Source organism: Hyposmocoma kahamanoa, unplaced genomic scaffold (assembly GCF_003589595.1).
Source record: "Hyposmocoma kahamanoa isolate Upper Pololo Valley unplaced genomic scaffold, ASM358959v1 93, whole genome shotgun sequence".
Taxonomy (NCBI): domain Eukaryota; kingdom Metazoa; phylum Arthropoda; class Insecta; order Lepidoptera; family Cosmopterigidae; genus Hyposmocoma; species Hyposmocoma kahamanoa.
In genome coordinates, this window is record NW_020654810.1 from 8,836,238 (window position 1) to 8,862,670 (window position 26,433).

Consider the following 26,433-nt stretch of genomic DNA (forward strand, 5'->3'; position numbering starts at 1 on the left):
AGGCACTCACTCACTCACTAACTCCTCACTCACTCCCCCTCATTCCCCATTCACTCTCCACTCACTCGCCCTATAAATTTATCGTAATTGTCAGTTTTAATTGTTAACTGTTAATCAAAAACATTGTAAAGATTGAAAATTGATCAACTGTTAATTGTTATATACATTATACACAATTGATATACGCGATTAACAATTGATTAATTGTTAGTTGCGAGAACAGCAATTAACAATTAATTAATTGTTAGTTGCGAGAACAGCAATTAACAATTAATCAATTGTTAATTGCTGTTTCGCAATTGACAATTAATTCATTGTCAATATTTAATTGCCTGAACAATTAAATTTCAACCAACACTACTTTTGGCGTTACCCGAAGTCTGCGTCTGTCTCTTTTACTCTCGTGTATATTCTTCTCCAAACCATTGCAATTTCAATTTCACAAGTCGCTTCTTGTTCACGGTGAAATCAAAGTAGTGTTGTAAAAATACTAACGAGTCCGCGTCGAGTTTAGCGCGAGTGTTGGAGCACAGAGTCGAGTTGAGCGCGAGTTTTGAACAAAACTCGACTCGAAGCCACTTCTATTCTACAATGTTACGAACTACTTATACAAAAAGAAGATATTTTATAGACTAATACTTAATTTTACAACAGCAGTTAAACTACAGTTTAACACAACATCGCGCACCAGTCTCGGCTCGACTCGTTTATGTAAACAGACTCGAAGTCGACCGCTTACATTTTTATAAAAGCACATATTCATAGTCACGCATTAGGGAAACCCTGTGTCGCGGGTGCCATAGACACTAACTAGGGTGTTTCATTTTTCCAAAGATGTGATTTTCATATGACTTTGCTTCGCCCGAAGTCTCAGTGTTGTATAAAATATATATGAAGAATTTCAAGACGATTGGATAATATTAAAGGGTTGCACACTTTGATTTTTATTTCATACTAGTGAAATTCCGAATATTGAAGTGCTTTGCACTAAGGAGCTGTTCATGTATTTCTTTAAATTTTTGTGGTTAATAAAATGGGAACCATAGTAGGAATTTGGCTACAAGAAACGGTACCTTGTAGTAAGTTTTTAGGATCTCGGACTCCTCAAAGGAACAGGATTGGACAACATCAGACAACATCACAAACGTCGCTTTGATCCCAAATTAGGTAACTAAAGCACTTATGTTATGGAAATTGGAAACTATGACGCTGCCACAAACGCCCAGACCCGGGACAATATAGAAAACTAAATTAATTAAATTTTCTCATTGACCCTGCCGTGGATCATACCCGGTACATCCGATACGGCGACACCTGAAAACCGATGTGCAAGCCACTCAGCCGCGGAGGTCGTCAATCTCTCAATCAATCAAACGTTCTAAACAACGGTAACCATTCAAGAGAAGACTACAAAGAGTTATTACAACTCTTACTAGTGTATCCAGGAGGTAGAAACGACTTCACTTTCAGAGTTTCAGGGAGTCTGCATCAAGCCGTATGGATGGCAAAGGCAATATATGCACTTAAAATTGTCCTCTTCACGAAACAGTTCAATATACCTCGACGAGAATTGAAGACAATGACAGGAGTGTCATATTTTGTCAGCCTCATATACGTTCATTTGTGCACGAGGCGATTGTAAGTCGATGGGCTCCAAAGAATGTTTTGTATATTGTAGACACTTTCTTCTGACAGAAACAAACGTAAGATTGGTTAGGAAAATATAGTTAAAAATTTAGAAACCAAACGTACAAATAGAAAGGAAATGAAACGATTTGAGGGTAATAAATTCTATTTGAATGATAAAATCCGGCCCAAGAAAACAAAGACTTTATATGAATTGTTTGGGCTACTCGACGTGACAAAATACTTGAAGTGAATCTCTAAAAAGCTGTGTGAACGCTATTAAGGTGGTCAATGGTACCACAGAAAGAGGAACGGCTCTAACAAAAAAGTTCTATGAATCGGCTATTGACGAATAACAAAAACAAATCTTCTTGAGGTTAGTAGAATATCACAGAAAAGTCGTCACAAAGTGAACATTACAAATGGATTGTATCGTTCAAAGGGAAATTACAGATACGTAGGACTTGTCAACTTATGTTAGTGCCTTCAGACCTTTGCGATTTAAAGCTCTGAGTGGCGTTGCAATTGTTACGCACAGGCGTGTCGCTTTACACCAGGCGCACGAATTGTTAATCATGTCATTTGGTATCACATAAAAAGGAGTTGATTAATATATTATTTAACACATCTTTTGCATACCACACTACCTATTAATTTTAGCGTCTGGTTTTAATATAATTCTAAGTTCGTGATTTGTAGTTTTCTCAATAAAAATAAATAACATTCAAAAAGTTGTATTTTTTGCCTACTTTTACAAAAGTGATCAAAGTGTACACAACCTCTAAATATTATTCAGTTTTCTTGAAATTTGGCATATATGTCTTTTACATCACTGGGACTCGGGGTAAGCAAAGTCTGCAAAAACGTTACATTTTATTTTTTGTTTAACAAAATGAAACCCTAATGGACACATACATATGTAGAACACTACAAATTACACCCAAAGTCACGGGATAAATAAATGGGGCCATGCATATATTTCACCCGGCCCGGGAATCGAAACCGGGACCTCTGCGTGGCAGACCAACATGGTAACCGTTCGCCCACCGAGGCAGTTCGAGCATTAATATCGAATTCAAGTCTATTCGGAAACTCCATAGGTTCGTAATACATCGAGCAGTGGTGTTTCTGTCTTTATGAGTCGAGTCTTGTGAATTAGAATAGAGTCCTAACATGCAGACTCCCGGATTCGAATTTTGTACAACACTAAATCAAAGGTGATTTACCAACAAGCTATTATGATTTTTTAGTGTTTTGGTTAAACATTTATTACTAAGTTATTTCTAACTCGCAATTAGGGTGCAATAAGACATAGGATGCAATAAGACATAGGGTGTTAGAGTAGGGAGTTAGGAACCCTAATAGGGCGAATTATATACATATAAGTGAACGCCCACCCTTGACTTAGGGCCCTTGAATTTAGTAGCAGTAGAGCTCCTTGTGAAAGAGTTCGTCCAAGAAAGTACTGCCTATTTCTGCCTGCAAGCAGTAATGTCAGCATTATTGTGGTCCGGTTTTGAAAGGTAAGGGTGCTGGTGAAATTACAGGACCATTGGCTAGTCAATTTATGTCTCGGGGTGACGGGCGCATTGGCCGTTCCCCTTAGATCTTTGCATTTTTAAAGCTCTGAGTGGCACTGCAACTGTTATGGACAGGCATGTAGTTTACCATCAGGCGTAACTTGTTCGTCCCGTCACTTAATATTATAAAAAAACTCGGGGTAGTGTAGTAGCGTTTGACTCATTAACAGGTTTTTGTATTGTGAGAACTACAAATGTGCCGTGTTCTGCATTAATGTGTTAACCCACACAAAATCGTAAAATGAGTTATGAATGCAGTCTTATAATTATTTTATATTTTATTTATTATTATTTTATTTATTATTATATTTTATTTTATATTTTATATTTATTAGTCTTATAATAATATAAATTTTAATATTCTTTTCAGTAATATATAAAAAAAAGTCGTAGTAATTGTTAAATCAAAAAATTGTTTTCACAATATCTGGTTCGTTTCATAGGCCAATTTCGCAAAAATGTGTTATGTGTGGTTAAGGCGATGAGGTGCCCAAAATCGCTTAAATATGGTGTTTTTGTGTAAGTTTTTAGGCAATAATATAGCACGTGGAACTTTGACAATAGTACATCCTGTAACACGTACCTTGAAGTGTTTTCGCGGGCAAACCATACTTGCTTACTACCAAATTTGGTGTGGTTATTTAAATGGTACTTATCTTGATCCTGATACTCTATTTGTTTTAAATAAAAGACAAATAACAAATTTAGGAGTAAAAGTAACTTTCGCCTAATAAAGTACGAGCTAGACATTTGCTTGCAAATTATGGACAGGCACTTAACAGTGTGAAAAAATATCATACACAAAAAAATACGTAAATAAGTAAATATAATGAACCAATTCGTTGAAATCAAAACAGAATTTCAAAAAACCATTCAAATTTAGCCATTAGGTGAGAATAAAAAACATATATTTTTGGTTGGATTAAAACCTGAAACACAAAGTATTCAAAATAAAATGAAATTATTGTTTGCGTCCTTGATTATTTAGTAAAATTGCAACGTTGAAAACTTCTGCTGCGTAACTTGCGTTCGTGGGATACGTTGCCAGACCTGTTGTGACACGGTTTTGACGAATTAATTTCTATTGTATTGTAATCGGCTGTCTACCGTCGAGCACGATACTTACGAGATATGTAGTTGGACACAGTTATGCAAACTATAACCAACCCACAAAATGTCACTTTCGAGATAATTCGATTTTTGTAAAAACAGCGTGAAGAAATAAATAGGTAAGTTATTTGAGACTAGAGATGCGCCGAGTACTCGTTTGCTACTCGGTACTCAGTGTACTCGGTAGAATAACTTGGTTCATGAGAAGAGTACTCGGTTAAAATAAAGCACCACAGCTATAGACATAATAAAGTAAAATCAACTATATATTTAAAATATTCAAAAGAGATTTATTACTAGAAATTGTAGACAATTGTAACAATTTCTAGCAATTTAGTAATTTAAAAAGAAAGTTTACATTACTAATATTTAAAATTTAACAAAGGCAATTTATGATGTAGGAATATTTACAAGGCTTTCAGATAATAGTCTGTTCCTTTTTTCTTCATACACATTAGCCGCTTTGGCAAATAACCGCTCGTTACACAGTGCTTGCAGGTGCACATAAAAACACTCGTGCTAATTGTGCCAGTTTTGGATATTTTGTTTTAAGCTCTGCCCACCATTGGAAAGGACTCTGCTCTCGCGACAATAAACTTTCATTGTCATATCGGCCTAATTCTAGAGTAACGGGGGCTTTTAGGATCATCGCATTCCGGTTATAATGAACCGAGTAACTCGGCCGAGTACTCGGCTCGGCAAATGTTAAACCGAGTAATATTCGGTACTCGGTTACTCGGTAAAACTTGTACTCGGCGCATCTCTATTTGAGACAAACGATGTATTGTAGCAGTGAGAACGATATAGGTAAACTATTATATTATATAGCAATAAATAGAAATCATTATGCATCTTTTTATTTAGTTAACGAGAACCATATTGTAGTTTTTGTAATGAAAACGCCAAAGATCTACAGTTCTTCAGTACATGTGACACGTTCACGAGTCACGTCACGAGTACGTGTGACCGTTTAGCATATTACAAAAAAGGCATTATATGAAGTTATAAGAAGCACCAAGGTTCTTTTTAGCTATTAAAAAGTTACTTATTTAGGGTTGGTACCCTGAAGGACTTTGATTTTCTCCGTTTTGGCTTGTTATGTTGCCAGGATCTTTTGTGAGCAGGTAAAGGACACGTCTGGTGTTCTACCTAAATACATAACTAAATTACACTCGAAATGTGGGTTGTTTCTTGTTTGCATAACATGTCCAGTTCTTATGTGCTTTGATATTTTTCGATTTGATAGCATGTGTGTATTTTAAGTACAACGCCATCTGTTAGAGGCAATCAATATTATGTTAAATCAAGCGGAAGGTCCAACTACCACACTCTTACCGCATCGGGGCGTATGGCGCCACTTTATTGGAGAAATTATAGTAGGCGCGTTATCGTTCAAGGTCATCGACGCAAGGTCATCGACGCTTGTCAGCGTCTTAAACCATAAATGCGACTTACAACAATGTCTTTCAACGTGGTTTGAAATGATTTAAGTACTCTTAACACATACAACTTGTTTGAAAAATGTAAATACTTTAAATTTTGTCGATGATATGGATGGACAGGAAAATGATATAGATTCTGAAACTGCGATGAGAATAACCCTTTTACTGTTAAAATAAGAATTTGGCTAATGGCGCACCTTTCAAGATATGCGAATGTGAGTAAGACGAAGGTGATGGTAATTGAAAGAGATAAAAGTGGGAAAATGGGGACAAGATTGGTAGCGGTGCCAGCCTTTGAGAGCCCTATAAACACGCTTTTTGAAGAACCCTATGTCATAACGCAAAGGAAATACTTCAGGAGGAAGCTCATTCCACACTTTGCAGGTTCGAGGAAGGACGAACGATATGCCCGGCATCTGAGATGTGGGGATGGATTTTGATGGGAGGTGTGATGATGGAAACGAGACGGTGGAACCAGTTCGAAAAGTTCCTCAGAGCACTCCCCATTGTAAAGACAGTAAAACACGCATAGAGAGCCAACGTCTGGAGAGACGTTACCCCTTAGCCTATGGAGATAAGCTAAGGGCTCCATACCGTCTGCGAGTTTGTGACCATCGACAAAACGAACAGCCCTACGTTGGATGGAGTCAAGTGGGTCAATCTGGTGTTTGGAGCTCCTGCCAAGAGATGCGAGCAATACTCCATATGGGGCCGTACTTGTGTTTTATACAACAAAAGTCGGTGACCTGGTGAAAAATACTGCTTCGCTCTATTGAGCACTGCGAGCTTTTTGGAAGCCAGTTTGGCTTTGCTCTCCAAATGACCCTGGACTTCGTTCGTGATGTCGAGTCCAAGTATCTCATTACTCTTAGAGATGGTAAGGAGAAAAGGGTCAAGGTGTTCTGGAACTTAGGCGCTATTACAAATGGGTATTTTTAGCGGTGAACGCGTGTCTTTGCGGGGTTGAATTTGACAAGATTCTGACGGCCCCGTATTGAGACCTGCTCCAAAGAAATCTCGATTTTGGACACAAGTTGCAATCTATTTTGTTCCACTGGCTGGTATATATTTGTACGACCTGTATAATAGGCAACACTGGTACTGTCATCCGTATAGCAATGAATGTTACTAGTTAATAGCATATTGTTGATATGCAGGATGAACAAGTTTGGCGATAATGAGCATGGTGTCCAAGCACAATCCGTCCACAGCGACTTTTAAGCTCTGCTCAGACGGGAAGTTAGAATTCAAGTGCACAGCCTTTTTGGAAGCCCGTGATATGGTAGTTTCGATAGAAATGTCTTGTGCTAGACCCGATCAAAAGCCTTAGCGATGTGTAAGTTCACGGCCATTGGCTTGCTCTCGATGGCAGCTGCTCATTGGTGCGTGAGATACACAAGAAGATCACTAGCACTACGACTGCGGCTATATTAATAAGAGATGGTTAGTGTGATGATATCAGGTAAATGGAGCTCTGTATGCCTTTATGGGTAGCCAAAACGTGTCAAGAAAGTGCGGGTTCCAACCTTGATGTACGGTAGCGAGTATTGGGTGTAGTATGTGCTCTATTAGCGCGTCTTCAAATTAAGCGTTTATAGAACTGCTACATTGCGCCACTGTGGCGATGCAGCCGCGCCACTACGAAAAAGTAATAAGAGAGTGTCGTGTAGTGAAAGACTACGTGGTCTGATAGAAATAATGGATGTTAGTAGATTTAAACGTGAGAAGAGGTTGACCCTCGATGCACATGTTTCGATCAAATCTCGTAAAAGTAAGGAATGTTACGTCGTGCGGGGAGGCTCCTTTTGTGCACCCCCGATTGTTACTGGTCAAAGAAGGGCTATTGGTTATTGAAAACAAAACACGTTGTCTGACAAAAACTACTGTTACTTTATATTTAATACATGATCACTATGAAAATGTGATTTCTCTATGTTTGCAAAGATTAAGTGACACTTTATATTATGTACTTTTCCGTATTTAGCAAAAATGTGTTAATCACACTTGACACGTTAAGTAATAATTTTGTTGATAAATCGAATTTTGCATAAACCATTTTCATTTAATTACTAATCATAAATTTGTTAACTTAAAAAAATAATAAACTGATCGTAATGCTTACTTCATTACAAATCTTGTGATATATAATTGTCCTGCAAACTGATTGACCTACCAACAAATGGACATCAGGTGCGCGCTTAAAGTGTCCGCACCTATTGGGCGTTAAAATCGCATACAGAGTATCAATCGAGCAACAGTCTTCGCATGTTCGACTGACAGCGCGGTTGTCAATCATGCAGTACTATATAATAATAATAACTTGTAAAATTACTGCAGTAAAGTGTAAAAACAGGATTTTGTATCATATTTTCACTAAACAAATATATTGTTATCATTTAAAAGTGTTATTTTGTGCTGTTGTATAATATTTAATTTACTTATAAATGAATCGTAAATATAAATTACAAAAGCAAACAAAATAATCAAATAGCTACATGTCCTTTTTCTACACATTGCATGCGCAAAAGATGAAATGTCAATTCCAAGAATTCCATTACGTCAATTTCAAGAAGCTTATATAAACTTCTTGGTCATTATCAATTGTTCTAACCACAAGCGATTGAAATATTTACAGCAAAGAAACTATAGAGTCGCTTTGATTTTAATTTTATTTTTAAAATGATTTTTTATTAAACGTTAGCAATAACTAACAAAATATTCTTGTACTCGTTTTACGGCTTGGGATTACCTATCAGAAGTCAGAAAATACATTTGCCCGTAATATGTTAGCTCGTATTGTCATAATGTCAAATGTATTTTTTTAGGGATATTAGAAAACAAAAGCTAATGTTGTCTTTGTGAAAAGCATCAAAATTACTCGAAAGCGTAACGGTTTTATTATAAATCGGTTTTCGGAATTACGGATATTTGAGTCTACGTTTAGTTAGAATATCGGTACATTTCTTATAGTACACGCTTATTTTCACATTTGCACTATTTGTATGTATGTATCTGCCCAACTATTTAATTGAAATTGTACAAAATTCGACGTAATAATATACATAAGAATTAATTAACCCGGCGCCAATGACGTGAAAATAATTACGCCGACGGTGACGTTGGGTCATCGTGACCCGAATTTCATTGATAATTTTTTGTAAAATTAAAGTAGTTGTCTAAATTTTAACAAATACGTATTAAGTAAGAGTTGTCAAGACATATACTGAAATAAAAATAATAACAATAAATTGTATAAATAAATATTTAATTAGCGTTCTCAATAACACGTGCAAAATCAACATTGAAAACATAATTTTGATATTTCTTTTATTTTTAGTAAAATATTCTGAATAATAATAGCAATTAATAGTCTTATATACTAAAAGAAAGGTCACTCAAACTTATTATTAGAAATTAGTCTTCTACGTCCTCAATCAGAGACGTGCAACTGCTGCAACTATTGCAGTACCTTCCCGTATGATCCGGGTATATAGGTAGTATATATAAATCTAGCATGCATTACATGTATGAGATGTTTTTTTATCCTTTTTGAACGGACATACTTGACATCTCTCGCGTGTGCCAGAGGTTGGTATGTATTGCGTAAATTTGCATCGTCCTTTGAATACCACCAACATTTCATTAATAGTGCAGTTTTCGCCCGCAGGATACATTTTTGGCATTGTTCAACAAATGCTTTGGAAAGTTCACGTATTGGTGTCAAATGATTAAATTGATGTCTGTCAGCACGCAACAAGCAGCAGGAATAAGATTAATTAATTATAAACAGTAAATAAACCAATAATGTCAGTCACAAAAATACCACGCCAGCGATGACGCTGGGTCATATTGACCCGTTTTGACTTAATGCACGTATTACTTGGCTGTGCAGATGGCTTCACACTTAGTACACCAGCGAGTCGGGTAGAGGAGGGTTGTATCTCCAGCTACTCAAACGTTGAAATCGTGCAATTGGCGTAAAACAAAAATATGCCCGTTGTAAATCGCCTCGGGTCAATATGACCCAACGTCATTGGCGCCGGGTTAATACTTACAATAAAGGCTGGTCCATTACACTTGTGTTCAAGTAATTTTCAGTCAAAGCTAAATATGGTGCATTTTGTTAAGTTTCCAGTAGAAGCTGAATATGGTGTTTTTTGGGCCCTTAAATTATTGCAAGCGAAATTAAGCAGTACTGCAAAGACGTTACAATTGAAATTAAATGTTTTCGTTTTTTTATATTTCTTTACATGTCACTATGTTTGTATAGGTTAACTTCGGACATTTTTTTCGTGGCTTTTGTATTAGATCCGACGTCCATTTGTTGGTAGTCAATGTGTAAACTTCATTAATTAAATGAGTAATGACAAATAGTTGCCAAAAATCTTTAATGCTCAATATCTCAAAACTGTCATTTTGTGGGTTAACTCGTTTATGCAGAACAGGGCCCAAATTATGCTTTTCCGGTATGTCGTGATTTTTAGTAACATTTTCTGTTGCATAATTATATGTTGTATGAGTTAATTCAATTTTATTTAGTCCTGTAAGGTTTGCCTTTCTGAATTAAGACATGAACAGCAGGAAAGTAGGATGTAGTACTCTCGGCTTGTTCTATGAAAATACGTAAAACAATCTCACATACCTTGATCTTTAGCAAAAGCTTCATAATTTTCCGTTCCTTGAGCTCTTCAGGCGAAAGCGTGTCCTCGTCGACATCAATAAGCAATTTGTCGAAGTACTGAGCGTCTTCTGGCTTCATGAAGGGAAGCTGCTGGCTGCCCTTGGGCTGCGGGTCGAGTAGGCGCGCAGCAGCCGCCGCCGACCCTCCCATTTCCTCCGTCTGCATGAAAAAGCCGATTGGGGTACCAGCCAACGGGGTCGGCGTCGCGGTCAGCTTACGAGCCGGCGTCCGAATCGGGACATAACCTGGGCAACAACACAACTAGTTAACACTGGTGGTACTGTCGCACGCCGCGAGACAACAAGCATGCTGATCTTAAATACGCAAACAGCAACTGAGGATTAAAGCATTATCGCCAATCTATCCAACGGCATGAGACTGTAAAGCCTGTCATCATTCATCTGAAAGAAAAATTGAGTATTAAAAAGGGTATTCTTTGTACTTTTAAATTCAAAAACACATGTATCGTATCGTCTAACGCGTCATTACAGATGCTAGTTTCCAGTGATGTTGGCATTGTTTAATACATGTGTCCTGAAACTAAAGTTGGAATTAATAACTATGGTGTTCTTCTTAAATGTTTCTAAGTAGTCAGACTTAGGAGTAAATTGGAAACGGCAAAATGAATAAATATGAGTAACACGTACCGGCCGGGGGAGGCAAAACCTTGTACCCAGGTGGGAACATGGCATCAAGTTCTTCATCGGTGTAAGGTCTGTTTCGCTCGTCTATCTCTTTTTCCCAACGATAGGCTTGCAGCTGTTCGGGCGTCATGGCCGCAACATGGCCGGGAGTCGGAGTCGATAAAGCCATGGCTTTAACTCCAACGGGTGTAGACTAAAAATTACAAAATATTATTAGTTTCAATTTCGTAAATTTTTGTGTGTTCTCAATTAATATGGAAAATCTTGTCTATACTTACGCCTCCCGGAGTGAAGACCGGTGTGTGCGGCGTAGGTGTAGCATGCGACGGCGTAGCGTGAGAGGGAGTCGCGTGAGATGGTGTTGCATGAGACGGTGTAGGCGTAGCGGCGGCTGGCGTAGCACCTGGGGTTTCGTCCCAACGAGAACGGCGCTTCGTGCCGGGGGTTGGTGTTTCTTGGATAGTGTCGACGCCCGTACCGCGATCTGTGCGCGGTGTTTCGGCCCAGCCGCTGTTGTGGCCGGGTGTTTCTGAAGGATAGACGATATTGATTAGGACCTAAAAGTACAAAGGACATCACATTGTTCCTAAAATCCATCTAAAAATATATACGAGTTGTAAGTAACGCATAAGACGTAATTATAATGACAAAACTCAACAAATACCCCATAACTTGTGTTCTCGGTTGACTATCTAGAAATTTACAGCATCAAACAATTTTTCGAGCTGGTTTAATCAATTACGGTATTATAGTACATTGGAAATGAAACTATTTTTCGGCAACAATCTAGCATTTCGACATAAGAGTAAAATAAGAGAAGTATGGTAACTTCGTACAAATTAACAGTGCGGCTAGTGTGCGCGACCGCCGCGCGCCTTGGAGGTGTGTAAGACGATGTGTGACGTCTTGCGAGTGCATTGCAAGACAATGCGAATGTGTGCGACCGTGCACGGCACGCGGGTGTGCACGCATACAAGCCGCGCTGCTACGTTTGTATGGAGTTACCATATTGGCCTTGGTTTCAGGCTCTTTAATGGGCCAGCCTGTCTGTAGTCACAACTGTCTGAGATGGTACTGGTCATCAGCATATATCGATAGACATGGAAAAACAGTTTCCAACGCGTAGCAGTTGCGAAAACCTAAGTGCTCGATAATCTAGTCCATGTAAAGAATGAACATTATAATAAAGTAACTTTATCTTTCTACACGCCACTGAATGGTGAGAAACCCATCTTATTAATAGACTAATTTACCATGCACAGTTTAATTTTGAGACTGGTCTATCTACCTCTATCAGTCTTAGGTGTTTCGTCCCATCTGTTACGCCTCGAAGTGCCGTGCTGCGCTGGCGTCTCACGGCCGGGTGTGGCATGACCGGGCGTGATATGGCCGGGAGTTGCGTCCCACACACGTGCAGAGGGCGTCGCACCGGGTGTTTCGCCGCCTCGCGCGCCTGCACCTGGTGTCTCTTCCCAGGGACCTCTCTGTTTAAAAAGATAGTTTTGCATATTAACTACAATATAAATACATCATTCATTCAATCCAATGGTCAAATTTTACTAAGAAGGTGACACATAAAAAATTACAATTTAACACAAATTGGTAGAAAAAAATATCTTTTTATAGAATTATCCTTCTTCTTAGTGTGTTGCTTCATGGCTATCCTCATGTTTGAAGCTGCTGCACGAAAGAGGGAATGTGTGCTAAGATTGAACCAGTCTCTCAGGTAATAAATAGAAATCCGACCAACAATAATATTCAATCAATGGATATAATTCTGAATGCATAAGATGTTGAAGTTTTGAACTTACCTCATTGTCCCAAGAAGGTGTAGCTTGTGAGCTGGGTGTAACGGAAAGTTTCTTGGCAGGAGTGTCGTCAGAGCTCTGATCCCAACGCCCCTTGCGCTTAGACATCGGCTTTGTGGACTCTCCATTTGATTGGGCCACTGGCTTTAATGTTCCTTCTCTGGCTTTCTCCATCAATTTTTTTCTTAACTGAAATTTAAATATTATATGAGAAAATGGTCACACTCAACATTGAGATGAAGTATTTTAATTGAATTAATTGTAATGATGAAGTACCAGAAAACCACACCAATTAAGCAATTAAATTATGTAGAACAACAAAACTCATTCTGGAGCATAACTCAGAACTAGTCAGCAATATTATTCATACATTACATAATTGCTAGGTATAATAATGGCTTAATAATAATATTTATTGTAACTTTGTAATCTATTAATCAAAGTTACTCTGAGTTTTACGACAACTCTACATAGAATTATTGTACCAATTAATGAACAGCATTTATCACCATTCGATGATGATAATAGACTTACCTCCGTTTCCTCTGCTCGAAGATACTGCTCTTTCATAATCTCTGTGTACGTTCTTGATCCAACATCTGGAGTTTTGCCACCTATAAATGAAAAGTTTCATTAGCAACAATTCATGCATATTGAAATGGATACCCATCCCTAAAATATTATTCTCGCCTATGAAATGAGGCCATATTTCCATGTAATTTCACAAGACAAAGATAAAAATGTGGTGTAAAATAATGTAAATGTAATAATGTTTGTAGTTAGCATTTTAATTAGTCAAATAATACCTCTTTCAGAATATATTACTTTTTTTATATCAAGTGACAGGACAAACAAGTAAACAATATTACAATATAATATTACTTTAGTAATATATTTGAGCACAAATTTTATAAGTTTTTCTGCAACAAAAATCAGTAAAAGCGAACTGTGTGAAAACACGTATGCGAGGTTTTCACTTTAAAGCACAGATTTCACTTTTTTTTTATTAGAAGCCTTTTTTTTTAGAAAACTTTAGAGCCCTCAACACAAATAAATAACAAATTTATTTATTTAATTATGATCTTACTAATTACATACCCACCTGTTTTAACATACACACATCAAAAGTGTCTAGGGATCAAGTACGTTTAAGAGTATTGCTGCAATTAGGGTTAATTATATTAACTTTTTTGTATCGCTATTGACACTTTTTAGTGAGTTTTAACATTTAAATAAGGAATATTGTTTAAAATTCGATAATAAGAAGAAAATCGATTGTCAATGTGGTTTTGTATAAAAATGAGTTATAGCGTTTTGACAAAATCATTACAATATCTGCATCGGAACCGAAACAATTTACATTATTATGGAGAGACGACATCATTTAACCCGAGAAGTGATAATGCGAGCCGTCGGAATGTTGGAAGCTGGTTCCAGGCAACGTGCTGTGGCTTTCACTCTTAACACTACACAGAGCGTCATAAGTCGCCTCTGGACGCGCTATCGCATGACGGGCAGCGTGGCCGAGCGACATGGAAGACGATCTCGCATCACGACTCGCAGACAGGACCGGTATATCCAAAATACTGCTCGACGGAATCGTACCATGACCGCCATGATGTTGGTTACGAGACTCCACAGCTCCTCAGGCTTGCTAATAAGCGATCAAACAATCCGAAATCGTTTACGTGAAGTGGGTCTGCGATCCCGAAGGCCGCTCAGAGTTCCACCTATTGCACCCTGCAATCGCAGGACCCGTTTACGATGGGCTCGCGAACACAGAAACTGGGAGGAAGAAGACTGGCGCTATGTGTGCTTTTCGGATGAATCCCGCTTCGGTATGAGACCGGATACAAGACGTACTCGAGTTTGGAGAACATCTGGACGTCATGAACGTTTGAGATATTGTCAGGAAGTTCAGCCATATGGTGGGGGAACAATAATGATATGGGCCGGTATTTGGATCGGCGGAAGAACCGATCTCATTTGGAGCAGGGGTAACCTCAATGCTCAAGTTTACGCAGAGAGGATTGTTTCAGATGTTATCATCCCTTTGCGAGGCCAGTTGGGTGATTCATTTCAACTAATGCATGACAACGCACGTCCACACACGGCTAGAGTCGTAACACGCATTCTTGCCGAAGCTCGTATCAACGTTCTGCCGTGGCCTGCTCAATCGCCAGACCGCAATCCAATTGAGCACGCATGGGATATGCTTCAAAGAAGAGCTGTGCCGAGTATGCATACCGTACATATTCTACAACAATATTTTGACTTGTTACAAAACACATGGGCGGCCATTCCTCAAAGTGATTTTGATGAACTCATCTTAAGCATGCCAAATCGCTGTAATTGTGTGATTCGTGTTAATGGGGGAAATACAGATTATTAATTTTCTTATCTTTACAATAAAAATGAGCAAAATCATCATTTTCGCCATTTTTTTGTCATTTAATTGACGCCGTTAATTTGAGTTTTTTCCCACAATTTGCAAAAACATCAATTTTAGTTTATTTTAATTAAATATAGGGGTAAGCGGTTAAATAAAACATAAGCATTAAAGTAAGAAGTCGTCCTGGAAGACTGGATTTGGTAAATATTGCTTAAATAATTTTTATTTCAAAAATATTCACTTGATCCCTAGACACTTTTGATGTGTGTAGTTCACTATGAATACTAAAAATAATATTATTAAACAGTGGTATTTATTACCTTCGGCGAAAGGATCCATACGAGGAGGTGATATGATCAGCCGTTGCCTTTTCCGGCGGTACTCATCCTCCCGATCTGCAATGCTGGGCCTCTTCTTGTCCGCAAATGGGTCATAATTTTTGTCACTCTAAAAAAATAAAGGAGCTGTATGAATCACAATTCATAACCACTGCCTAAAACACTCTTATCTAGTTTAGTAGTCAATCTCTTAAATTGATTTTCCTTCAGTGTGCGTTTATTTAGACACGAATTTCATCGCGCTTACGCCGCGCGGCCGCCGAGCGGTGACCGCGTGTCCGCCGCGCAGTCACGTCGTGCATCTAACTGTCATGACAAAATATGCTTTATTTATTTAGGTTTTATGTTTAAATTTAAATGAGCATCTTGGGCGCGGCGGCTGTATTATTCCGAGGAATTTAAAAGTTGTAGCCTAGTAAATAGAATTTAAGATTCACCATTAATGTATGTGAAAGCGTGGTAACTGGGCGCTTATTATGTTGTATTTTACACCCACACCTATAAATGTTGTTTTGTTTAGTGTATACTATGTACAAGGCTAAAGTATAGTAATAATATATAACATTTCCACAACACAAGTTGTGCAAGCTGACATACCTGTGCAATATCATTCAATAAAGAAGCAGGAGCAGTATATCCCCCTGTTCGCTTCTGAGTTATGGGTACATTCTCTACATCCTCGTCTTCAACTTCATCATTGGCTGCGATGGACGTCACGTAGCCATCGTACCGCGACTTCCCGCTGTGCCCAGAATTATCATATATATCACTGTCATAGTAGGTGTCTCCCAGGGAAACACCCTTATTCGAGCCATTCTCAGGCAATTCGCTTTTCTTCGACTGTATTTCTCTTATCTGAGCTTCGATAGCTGAAACAAACATAAAATCAGTATCAAATGCGTTGCCCTATTATTATACCTGTTTACATAAATAAATAAGCTTGTTGGCGAAATTCACGTTGAGGTTGGATCTAAAATCATCAATCAATGTTATAGTAGCATTTAAAGCGCGTGTAAGAATTATTTTTAAGCACAAAACTTGAATTTTTTAATGAATAACGCAGTGAAATAAAGCTGTATGAATGGAAAAATATTGATAAAGTTCACCAACGTAAAATATAAAAATGGCTGGCCCATGAACGAAACACAAAAAAATAAATACCTTCGTGCGTCCTCGGTATTTTCTCCATTATTGCTGCGACATGGAAAATGTACCGAATAACCGTTGAAACACTTCAATTCAAGAGGATTTAGTTTATTTTCACAAATTCAATGATTTTCACGACGCGACACGCCATACTCCATTACTACAGATTACTATTTGCTTCTCGATGATTTGTCACGTAATTTTAATTGAATGTTTTATCGATCTCTTTCTTTTTACTCCGAGAAGAAAGTGATAGAAATATTATTAGATAAAATGAGTTTTGAGCACATGGTACTAGCTAGATGGTAATGGACAAGAATTCAAGAATATCATAGATATATTTTTTTTTCTTTAATGGATCTGGGAGTGGTAATACATACATTTGTATTTATTTCAATACAACGACAAAATACAGCAAATTTTTTGCTGTATTTTGTCGTGTAAAACAGATTGTAATGTTTTTACTGTATTTTGTCATTGTATTCAAATAAATATTTATCTTTGATTGAGATTTATAACCCTTAAAAAACTCGAGCACGGGGCTAAGCGAAATAGTTCGTTCTTTTTCTAACTTACTGAAATGTATATGTATCCATCTTGCTGTCAACCTCAAAACCAGAACGTGGCGCTTCTAATTTTCTCTGTCTAGGGCTCTACAATCTCACAATGTTTTCGCTCTCATTCCACGTACAGCTTTGCTTGACTTTTTTTATCTGTTGACAGGTATCAGACATCTTTCTCCTCGCGGCTGCATTGGGTACGTGTGTTTTTGTGAATCCAAATTGAATTATTGTTTTCTTCGTCTAAAACTGTATTATAGCGATTGATTCCACACAGGGGAAAGAATAAACGATCCTGGCGTCTACGGGATAAGCATCCAGGTTGATTTGCTACGGTACATACGGTAAGTTCTTTTATATTTCATAGAGGCAAGTTCCACGTCAAATGTGTTGGAAGAAGGTGACACGTATTATCAAAATTCGGGATGCCGATTTGCGCCTAATAGTTTAACGTGTGTTAAATAAATAAATTTGTAATTACTTATGTGTTTTATAGTTTTTTGTTAACGTGAATTCAATACACGCAGTATTATAGGTGTGAGTTTGAAAAGCTCTTCAATTTAACAAATTCATTATAATTCCGGCTCATTATGTGATATGGGGGCAGAGCAATGTGCTCATGTTTGGAAAATAATTAGTATGTAGTCACCGCATAGCATGCACTCAATTTTTACATGCTTTGTATTGTTATTTATGATGTGTTTCCCTGTACAACTGATAATAGCTCTTAGATACATAGGTTTGTGGTAAAATTATCAGTGGGTGTATTGGTATTATCAATTTGCAAATGAATTTATGTTAGTTGAATCTAATGTAGACATTTTTGTATGGGTCCTAAATCTTTTTTCACTATATGGATAATTTTTCTATACTTATGAGCACTTAAGACGGCATTTTATATCTAATAATAAAATAAGATAAGATAAAATATTTTGTTGGCATTACTAACCTAATGCTAAGAAGGATGTTGTGAAAAAACTTAAAACAATCTGTTTAATAGTAATTGTAAAGCCACTTTTCAAAATAGTTATTTTCGTTATGTACTCCTTTTAGACATTGAACATTTGGAATAACCATTATCCTTATTTGCCAATACTCCTGCACCCATGGCCACCAATACCATGAGACTTGATACTCAAAAGTTCTTTTTATGAAACTACTGCAATATTGCCAATCTAAGTAATTCAATATCAATATAAAATTTACTTTTCAATGAAATTAAAAGTATTAAAAAAATTTTTTTATTGAGAATTAAAAATAAAAATACAGAAATGGGCAACACTGGCATGTACAACATTCCTAAGAAAATGGCAAATAAATAGTACCTACAACTAATCATCTGAGCTAATAATTCTTTTACTAATTAGGAAGTTATGTAATTACAATACTTTGACGGCTTCTATTGTCGAGTGGCTTACACGCCGGTTTTCATGGTGTCGCCATCTAAGAGATCCCAAGTTCGATTCCCGGCTGGGTCAATGTGAAAAACAGACCTTTCTATATTGTCTTAGGTCTGGTTGTTTGTGGTACAGTCCTTTTGTCTGATTTCCATAATACAAGTGCTTTAGCAACTTACTTTGGGATGAGAGCAACGTAGATATTTATTTACATTTGTTTATTTACAATATCTAATATTTTTTATATTGCTTAAAGGCTAACTTTTCCTTCGCCAGTTGTCACAAAATACCATTTTGTAATGAAGTATCTCCATATACAGTGTTTGCAAAAGTAATTGGATATTTGTGAAAGGTATCTTAATTTATAAAAGTTAACTCGATCCATCATATCGCACTGTTAATACAATAGTGTATTAACTCAAAAAGTGTATTTTTTCAGAATCGCTAAAAAACTAATTACTCACTTCCAGCGAAATATTATTAAAATTTATGTAAAGGACAAAGTTTATTTATTACAGACATCTAAATAATTCCCTACTTGCCAAATAAAACGAAAAAATAACTTAATATTTTTTAGAAACTTATTTATTAAGACTGTTTTATCCAGAACTAGTTTGCAAAAAGTTTGTCTCATTTTGAGTTAAGTAGATTTATTTTAATTGTGTCTGACAATATTTTGACGAAGGTTTGTTGACGTGTAGAGTGTCAAATATTACGTTCAGCAATAGTATAATCTTGAATTTCACATATTTTGAGTTACAACACTATTGTAATAGCAGTGCGATATGTCGCTCAGCTGGGCTTGGGCTCCTCTAAAGATAGGGTTTTCGCTATAGTTCACCACTCTTGATCAGTGAAGGTTAAATTTTTAGTAAACCTTCTTTGAGGTGTAGGTTCTCCTGTGTTCTTAGCTAAGATTTGTATTTGAAACCACTCTCTGTGCAAGTGATGTCTGGCAGAAGGTATTCTTGAGCACTTGTTTTTTTACTGCAACAGTGTTGTCACTCCTCTGTCAGATATTTTTATTTCCCTTATGGTGGCCACTAGGTTGGTGCCAGTGTCAGTTTTATAAGAATAATACAAAAATTGTCATGATTATCGCCAGTGTCAATGAATAAAAAACTTGTTTGATATCATTCCCCTGAAAATCCCTCTCCCATCAATATCAAATTCTGCCTAACATTAGTCCACTCCCCCTTTGTGTATGTACTATGTAAATTTATTAAAAGTAACAATTTGCATCTGTAGTAGTCTGTGTATGTTGCTTGTTGTTGTAGATTCTCCTCTCAGCAAATTCTATCGAAACTTCACTGGTCAAATATTGAGTAAAAAACGCGTGTCTTTCTTAACTTGACATTGGCGGAATCATCGATTATACCGATGGAACTATGACACTATGAAGAGGAAGATGTGCAGGTTTCATCATGATGTTTTTCTTCATTGTTGGCAAGCAGTGTTGGTACTAAACATTCACAAATATATATAACTGATATATTAATGTCACAGATTCATAGCGCTGTGACGATTTGGGCAGTCGACCTCTCAATTTAAAAGGAACCGTTTTTGCAGTGCAATCAATCATTGATTTCTTATCATAAAAACCAATTAATTACTGTTGCCGAGTATACCTGGCATAGGTCTTGTAAATTTAAAATTCTTATAAGTATATCAATAAAGCGTAATATGAAATGTCATCGTACTAATGTTCTAAATTAGTAAGTTTTGGTGGTCACTTGATACTCGGCCACCTCAAATCTTGATTTATATGAAATTTGGTGTGTAGATAGTTTACAACCAGATGTACCACATGGTACTTTTTAACTGCCAACATGAATGTAGTTACAGGCAGTGATTACTACAATTAACTTATTCATTTAAATGTCCTTCACTTAATTGAGCATTTGAACTGCTTCCACTTGAGCAAAGTGATTAAATAATGTATTATGACATTTGTTCAAACATGTGATGCAAGCATATTGAAGTGTGTCTTACAGTAATGTGTTAAATCAAGAATTATTTTGTCTAGTACTGTAACGACTCGGCGCGAACAAGGACTGCTGGAGGGGACGAAAATGATGCATCAGCAATCCATGATGGTTGGAGATATGGTCCATTCTGAGATACCCGTGCATGGGGGGCATGGGGGAGGGGAGGAGATGAACAACTTGGGATATGAGAACAACGTCGGGGGGTCGTATGCTTATGACGATCTGTTCCCGGCGTTGCCTCATTCCCAGCCACCGGTACAACGCAACATTCAGCAAGTTAGCAACAGGCTTCGTGTCGGCTCCTCTCTTCATACCCAGGTACTTTTCTTACTTATCAACATGACAGTCGGTTTCTTTAAGTACACAACTGAGTAACTTGCTTTTGTGTGTCAGGAATTAGCATATGAAGTTTGAATAAGCTCATCATATTAAAGGTAGGTTGTGTTTATCTACTTATATCTATATTGTTCTAAAGGTATTTCAAGTATCTTGTTAATAAATAGCAATTAAACTATTAGTTTTCAGTACATGTGTTCACATGTAGTATATTAATTCAAATGCAAATTCCTGTGATGTCATGAATATTTATTGTTCGTGGTCATTTACGTAGTTACAGATTTGCCTTTATTTTTCCCCTCAAGTATTTTTCTTTTGTCATAAACATAAAAATGACATCAATATTCTCTTTCTTTTTTGAACATTTTCATGTGCACTGGATATCAATAGAGAAAAATTTAAGTCTAACTTTTAAGTTCTTCATTCCTTTGACAGTCAATCCATTTGAAGATGATTTTTCCTTATAGTTGTAGTTGTTAGCTTCGTGATCCACACCTTCAACTTTACATGAAACTAAATGTCTATGAGGTAATATTGTTATAAAATGTAGTGTCAAGGGAACTGCTGGATCTGGCAGTACGTCATTCAAGTCTCTCGGCTGTTAACTTCACATACACATCCTGACACATACACGAAATTTACGATTTAAATAATTCCAAAAGCACGTGTGCCATTAAAAAAAAACATATGGCGCATATGATACAATTCGCGTTCCAACGTGGAGTTCACGTGTGACCGAGTTATGTAACGCCGATAAGCCTACATTTCAATATTCTTGTCGCCTTTCCTATATATTGTCAGATGAAGTTTAAAGTATGTACATCGTCAATTGAAAACAATTGTTATCTATCGGACCCGTTCTGAATTGACCAATTACGCAGCTTGATGCTGCTTTATGAAACATATACGTAAATGTTATGCTATAGGTGTAGTTCACTAGATATGGCGCACAAAAATATGACAGCGTTGCATATTTTTTCTACTGTAGAATATTGGACTTAGGGTCGTATTCCAGAACTCTACTCAATACTCAAGTCAGGACTTAAGTATTGTAGTGAGCACTGAAAATCGTACTCAAGTCCTTGCCATTAGGGTCGTATTTCCAGTGCTTGAAATCATACACAAGTCTGCTCAAATCCTGACTTGAGCATTGAGTAGAGTTCTGGAATACGACTCTCAGTCTGCTACAGATTTTTTAAGCTATGGAACAAATTAATTACAAATCTATATCAGTCACTACCAATTTACTAGTAAATAATCCTTACTTAATTCCTAATTGCTTTATCATAAACTTTATTGAGGAAAAAGCATTAAGAAGATTAGCTACAATTATAAATTTGGACGTAATTATTGTTGTGGAATTTACGTGGCTATGTTACTATTTGATAGATTTATGTTTAGTAGATGAGTAGTCAATGCAATAAAGTAATAACTATTAACAACGTTTTTTCCTATTATTATAAGAGTTGCTAACACAATTTTCAATTTCCCCATTTGTCATCGGATTCTAGTACACTTGGGCGCGTTCCCATTATGTCCAGACGACAGATAATCGTGCTGTTTAAAATGTCGTGGCTTGTATATTTAAATGTAAAAGTTGTTCACATATAGAACAACATGATTAACCGTCGTTCGCATTTTTCTTGACTTTACGACGAACGACTATCGTAACAATGGTAAGAGCTAGAACGACAGCCGTCAGACGATAAATGAAACGTTACGATAAAAATGTGGCGACAGATAATCGCAGCTTGAAACGGTTCTGTCGTGTAAACGACGAGGCGGCTGCCGTGAACCGATGAATTGTCACGATCTAGTGGGAATAGCTAAACACGACAGTCATTCAACGATAATAAAACGTACTACACAATGGGAACGCGCCCTTACAATTATTTTACTTAGTATTTACATATACGGGGTTATTTGTAAAATACTAATAACCTTGCAGGACCTTATTACTAACATCATAAACAACAAGATATATAATGCTTTGCCTGCAGCGATCGCAGACCGCTTACCCTGACCTACCTGACCCTCAGACATATTTAAAACGAAATTATTTGACTTGTTATGTGATCTGTGTATATATGATATCAAAAATTATTTAAAATGAAAAGAAATTGACACAACCTCGTTTATAAGAATAACTGCTTCAATATATTTATAAGAATTTTTTAATAATTTATAATAAGATAAGTTAGTTACTTCAATTGTCAATGTACTGGTACATATTTCAAAATAACAAGTATCTTCTAAGGGGTGGAGTCCTGGTGACCTGAAATACAGATCATACGTCTAGTTTAGGCACCAGTCTCCCACAGTATAATTTATTGTTTTATGTATTTTATTTTGGATATTATGCCAATGTATTTTGTATATTGTGGTGAGAAAATAAACTTATTATTATTATTATTATTATTATTATAATGAATTTATCTAATGTAATTAAATCACTACAAGGACTTACTTTTAAATCACAATTGACAAAATGGCTTTTGACACACTGCTTTCAAAGTAATAAAGAATATTTAGTAGACAAATACCAATTAATATTAATTCGAAATACAAATGCTATGTAATTGTAGAGACAAATGTGAAATACACTTAAACTTTTGCACACCTGCTTGCAGGTTGAATACAATGTATCTAATTTTACTCGAGATCTGTATAAATACTGTATTCTGGCAAACACCGTATTCTAACAACTTTTGTTTCATGACTTAATAATTCGTCAGATTTTACTTTCATACAAAAATAAAAATATTTAAATATATTGGTCTAAATGGCGATAACTTTGTGCAAAACGCGGCAGTCGGAGACGACGCTTGCACATTTGAACTTATTACCTTACTAAAAATACAGATCTGAAATGTGTCGGAAACAAAAATAAAAAGATTTTTTGGTAAATTTATCATGTTTTGTGAAAAGTCACTGAACAAAAGTTGTTGTTTATGATTTTAGTAATCTAGTCCTGTAAGATTGTTAATATTAAAAATAACCCTGTATAATATAATATGTTTATTTATGTAATACTGCAATTTAGATGTTGTTATTATTGATATAAGGAGCACAAAGAAAAATACTTTTCGGCTGGACACGAACCAGCGACTTTTTGCCAAACCGGGGCTACCCGAAAATATTTTTCTTTGGGTTTGTTTGATCTCTGCATCAATAGTAACAAACTAGCGGAGTGTTTTCACAAAGAAATAATGAATTTCATGGTAGTAAAAACATGATGATATTCAATAAAATAAGTAATTTCGTATTGTCACTAGGCAAAATTAGTAGTTCTTCCCCGTAATTTCATATTTTTGTAGTAGCAGTAGAGCTCCTTGTAAAGGAGTTCATCCAGGGAAGAACTTCTACCCTGACTATTTCTGCCGCCAGGCAGTAATGTGAGCATTACTGCGTTCCGGGTTAGAAGGGTTAAGGGTGCTGGTGAAATTACAGACACATGGGACTTGTTAACTTATGTCACAGGGTGACGGACGCATACACAGTGCCCATAAGATCATTGCGACTTAAAGCTCTAAATGGCATTGCAACAGTTTTTTTTATAACTTCAAGTGACGGGACGTACAAGTCGTGCGCGTGATGGTAAGCTACACGCCTGTCCATAACAGTTACAGTGCCACTTAGAGCTTTAAATTACAAATATCTGAGGTGCACTACCACTGCGCCCGTCAGTGATGGATAGGCGTGTCGCTTACCACCAGCCGCACGACTTGTTCTTCCCGTCACTTGGTATTATAAAAAAAAAAATTCGAGGGTCAAATCCAACTTTAATAAAATATATTATGTTCTAGGTTTTCCACGTGCCATACGAAGAAAGAAAACAGGACAACGCGAACACTTTTGGCGAGGGTGAATCGCTGCGGACATGCCAATCCATCACCAAGGAAACCGGCGCCCATATCGAGATCTCGACCAGCAAGGACGGAAGCCTTACGTTCCTCATTACCGGGAAGCATAGTGCTGTGCTTGAGGCTAGGCGCAAGATTTTGACTCACTTCCAGCAACAGGTGTGTATTTATTTTGAAATATGTACAGCATAATTGTTAGCAAAAATGTCATAAAAACATATCGAACCTATCCTTACGTTTCAAGTACAGTCGGCGGTACATCAAAGTGTATAGCTGAATGTGGCGAGGTTAAAAGTTTTTTTTAAAGTAACTCTAAAAGACAAGGCACAGGCCAATACACTCTACTAAGAAGTCGTAAGGTACAATTTTCCTTCTAACAGCTCTTTCATTTTTAATGGGTTATACATCTACAAGGAATTTTAAAGCCAGGTTTATCAAACCTATGGCTGTCTGTCAAAATTTTTGACGCCAGAATTTTATTAGACTATTTTGACATATTTCTTATATTTCGTGATTTTTCTCCCTTCAGGCAAGCAAGCAAGTGTCGATTCCCAAGGAACATCACCGCTGGATCCTCGGTAAGCAAGGGCAAAAGCTTAAGGATTTGGAGAAAGTCACAGCGACCAAGATCAGCGTGCCCGGAATCAACGACACCAGCGAAATCATCACCATTACGGGCACCAAGGAAGGCATTGAGAAGGCCGAACATGAAATCAGGGTGTGCTCTGAGGAACAGGTACAATATCAGCCCATTTATACGTCCCACTGCGAGTCACGGGTCTCCTCTCAAGCGAGAGTTTAGGCCACAGTCCGCAACGCTAAGCCAATACGGGTTGGGGACATTACACGTTTTCCAAGGGTTGTGAACCTTCTTCGACGTGCAGGGGCGTTACCATGAACTCTTATTACGATTCAGTTTAGGACCTAAAATGAATCGTTGTAAGACAGCGCTATATGAAGTATAAATCACCATCCCGCTATTTTGTCGTTACGAACCTATACTGAACTGTAATAAGAGTTCATGGTAAGGCCCCAGGTTTCATCACGGTGTTTTACTTCACTGAAAAGGCACATTTCAAATTAAATCTCGCAAATAAATTCCGGAAACCTTAGAGTTACAAGTCCGGATTCGAACCCACGGCCTCTGCTTGAGAGGCGGTAGGTCAAACTATTAGCCTACCACGGCTTGTACTTGAGGAACAGATAAATGAAAAAATATACCAATAGTTCAGTTTTTGTATTCTTTACACGCTCTGGAAACGCATGCTGAACAACATAACTTGTTAAATGATATTGCAACACATATTTATTAAGATATGACGTCCTTCATCCTGATACGACGCACAAACTTGAATTTTAAATTACCCTAGGTTTTTAAGCAAGTTTATCGTTATCAGTTGGCAACTATTTATCATAAATTTATACGTATATTAACGTGAATGTCCCCAATACATTATCTACTGCTTGTTATTTCAATTACACAGTGGCCTTCAACATTTTCCGTGGTAATATTGTAACAATA

The 26,433-nt window shown here is 36.9% G+C and overlaps 2 protein-coding genes across 3 annotated transcripts in view; one reads left to right on the forward strand and one right to left on the reverse strand.

Moving 5' to 3' along the window:
- LOC113237145 (splicing factor 3B subunit 1) overlaps window positions 1–16,810 on the reverse strand; it is a 37,557-nt gene extending 20,747 nt beyond the window's left edge. Inside the window, exons 1-9 of the mRNA XM_026473444.1 lie at window positions 16,783–16,810; window positions 16,219–16,490; window positions 15,604–15,730; window positions 13,426–13,505; window positions 12,895–13,080; window positions 12,372–12,567; window positions 11,362–11,612; window positions 11,087–11,276; window positions 10,401–10,684 (exon numbers count right to left, since the gene is read on the reverse strand). Coding sequence (XP_026329229.1) covers window positions 10,401–10,684; window positions 11,087–11,276; window positions 11,362–11,612; window positions 12,372–12,567; window positions 12,895–13,080; window positions 13,426–13,505; window positions 15,604–15,730; window positions 16,219–16,490; window positions 16,783–16,810 — 1,614 coding nt within the window. The remainder of the gene's footprint in view (window positions 1–10,400; window positions 10,685–11,086; window positions 11,277–11,361; window positions 11,613–12,371; window positions 12,568–12,894; window positions 13,081–13,425; window positions 13,506–15,603; window positions 15,731–16,218; window positions 16,491–16,782) is intronic.
- A 695-nt stretch (window positions 16,811–17,505) lies between these two features.
- Window positions 17,506–26,433, forward strand: part of LOC113237061 (vigilin) — a 29,044-nt gene continuing 20,116 nt past the window's right edge. For both annotated transcript variants that reach the window (XM_026473316.1, XM_026473317.1), the window contains exons 1-5: window positions 17,506–17,524; window positions 17,605–17,671; window positions 20,751–21,030; window positions 24,855–25,070; window positions 25,441–25,647. In XM_026473316.1, the coding sequence (XP_026329101.1) occupies window positions 20,797–21,030; window positions 24,855–25,070; window positions 25,441–25,647 (657 nt within the window). In that variant the 5' untranslated portion in view covers window positions 17,506–17,524; window positions 17,605–17,671; window positions 20,751–20,796. The remainder of the gene's footprint in view (window positions 17,525–17,604; window positions 17,672–20,750; window positions 21,031–24,854; window positions 25,071–25,440; window positions 25,648–26,433) is intronic.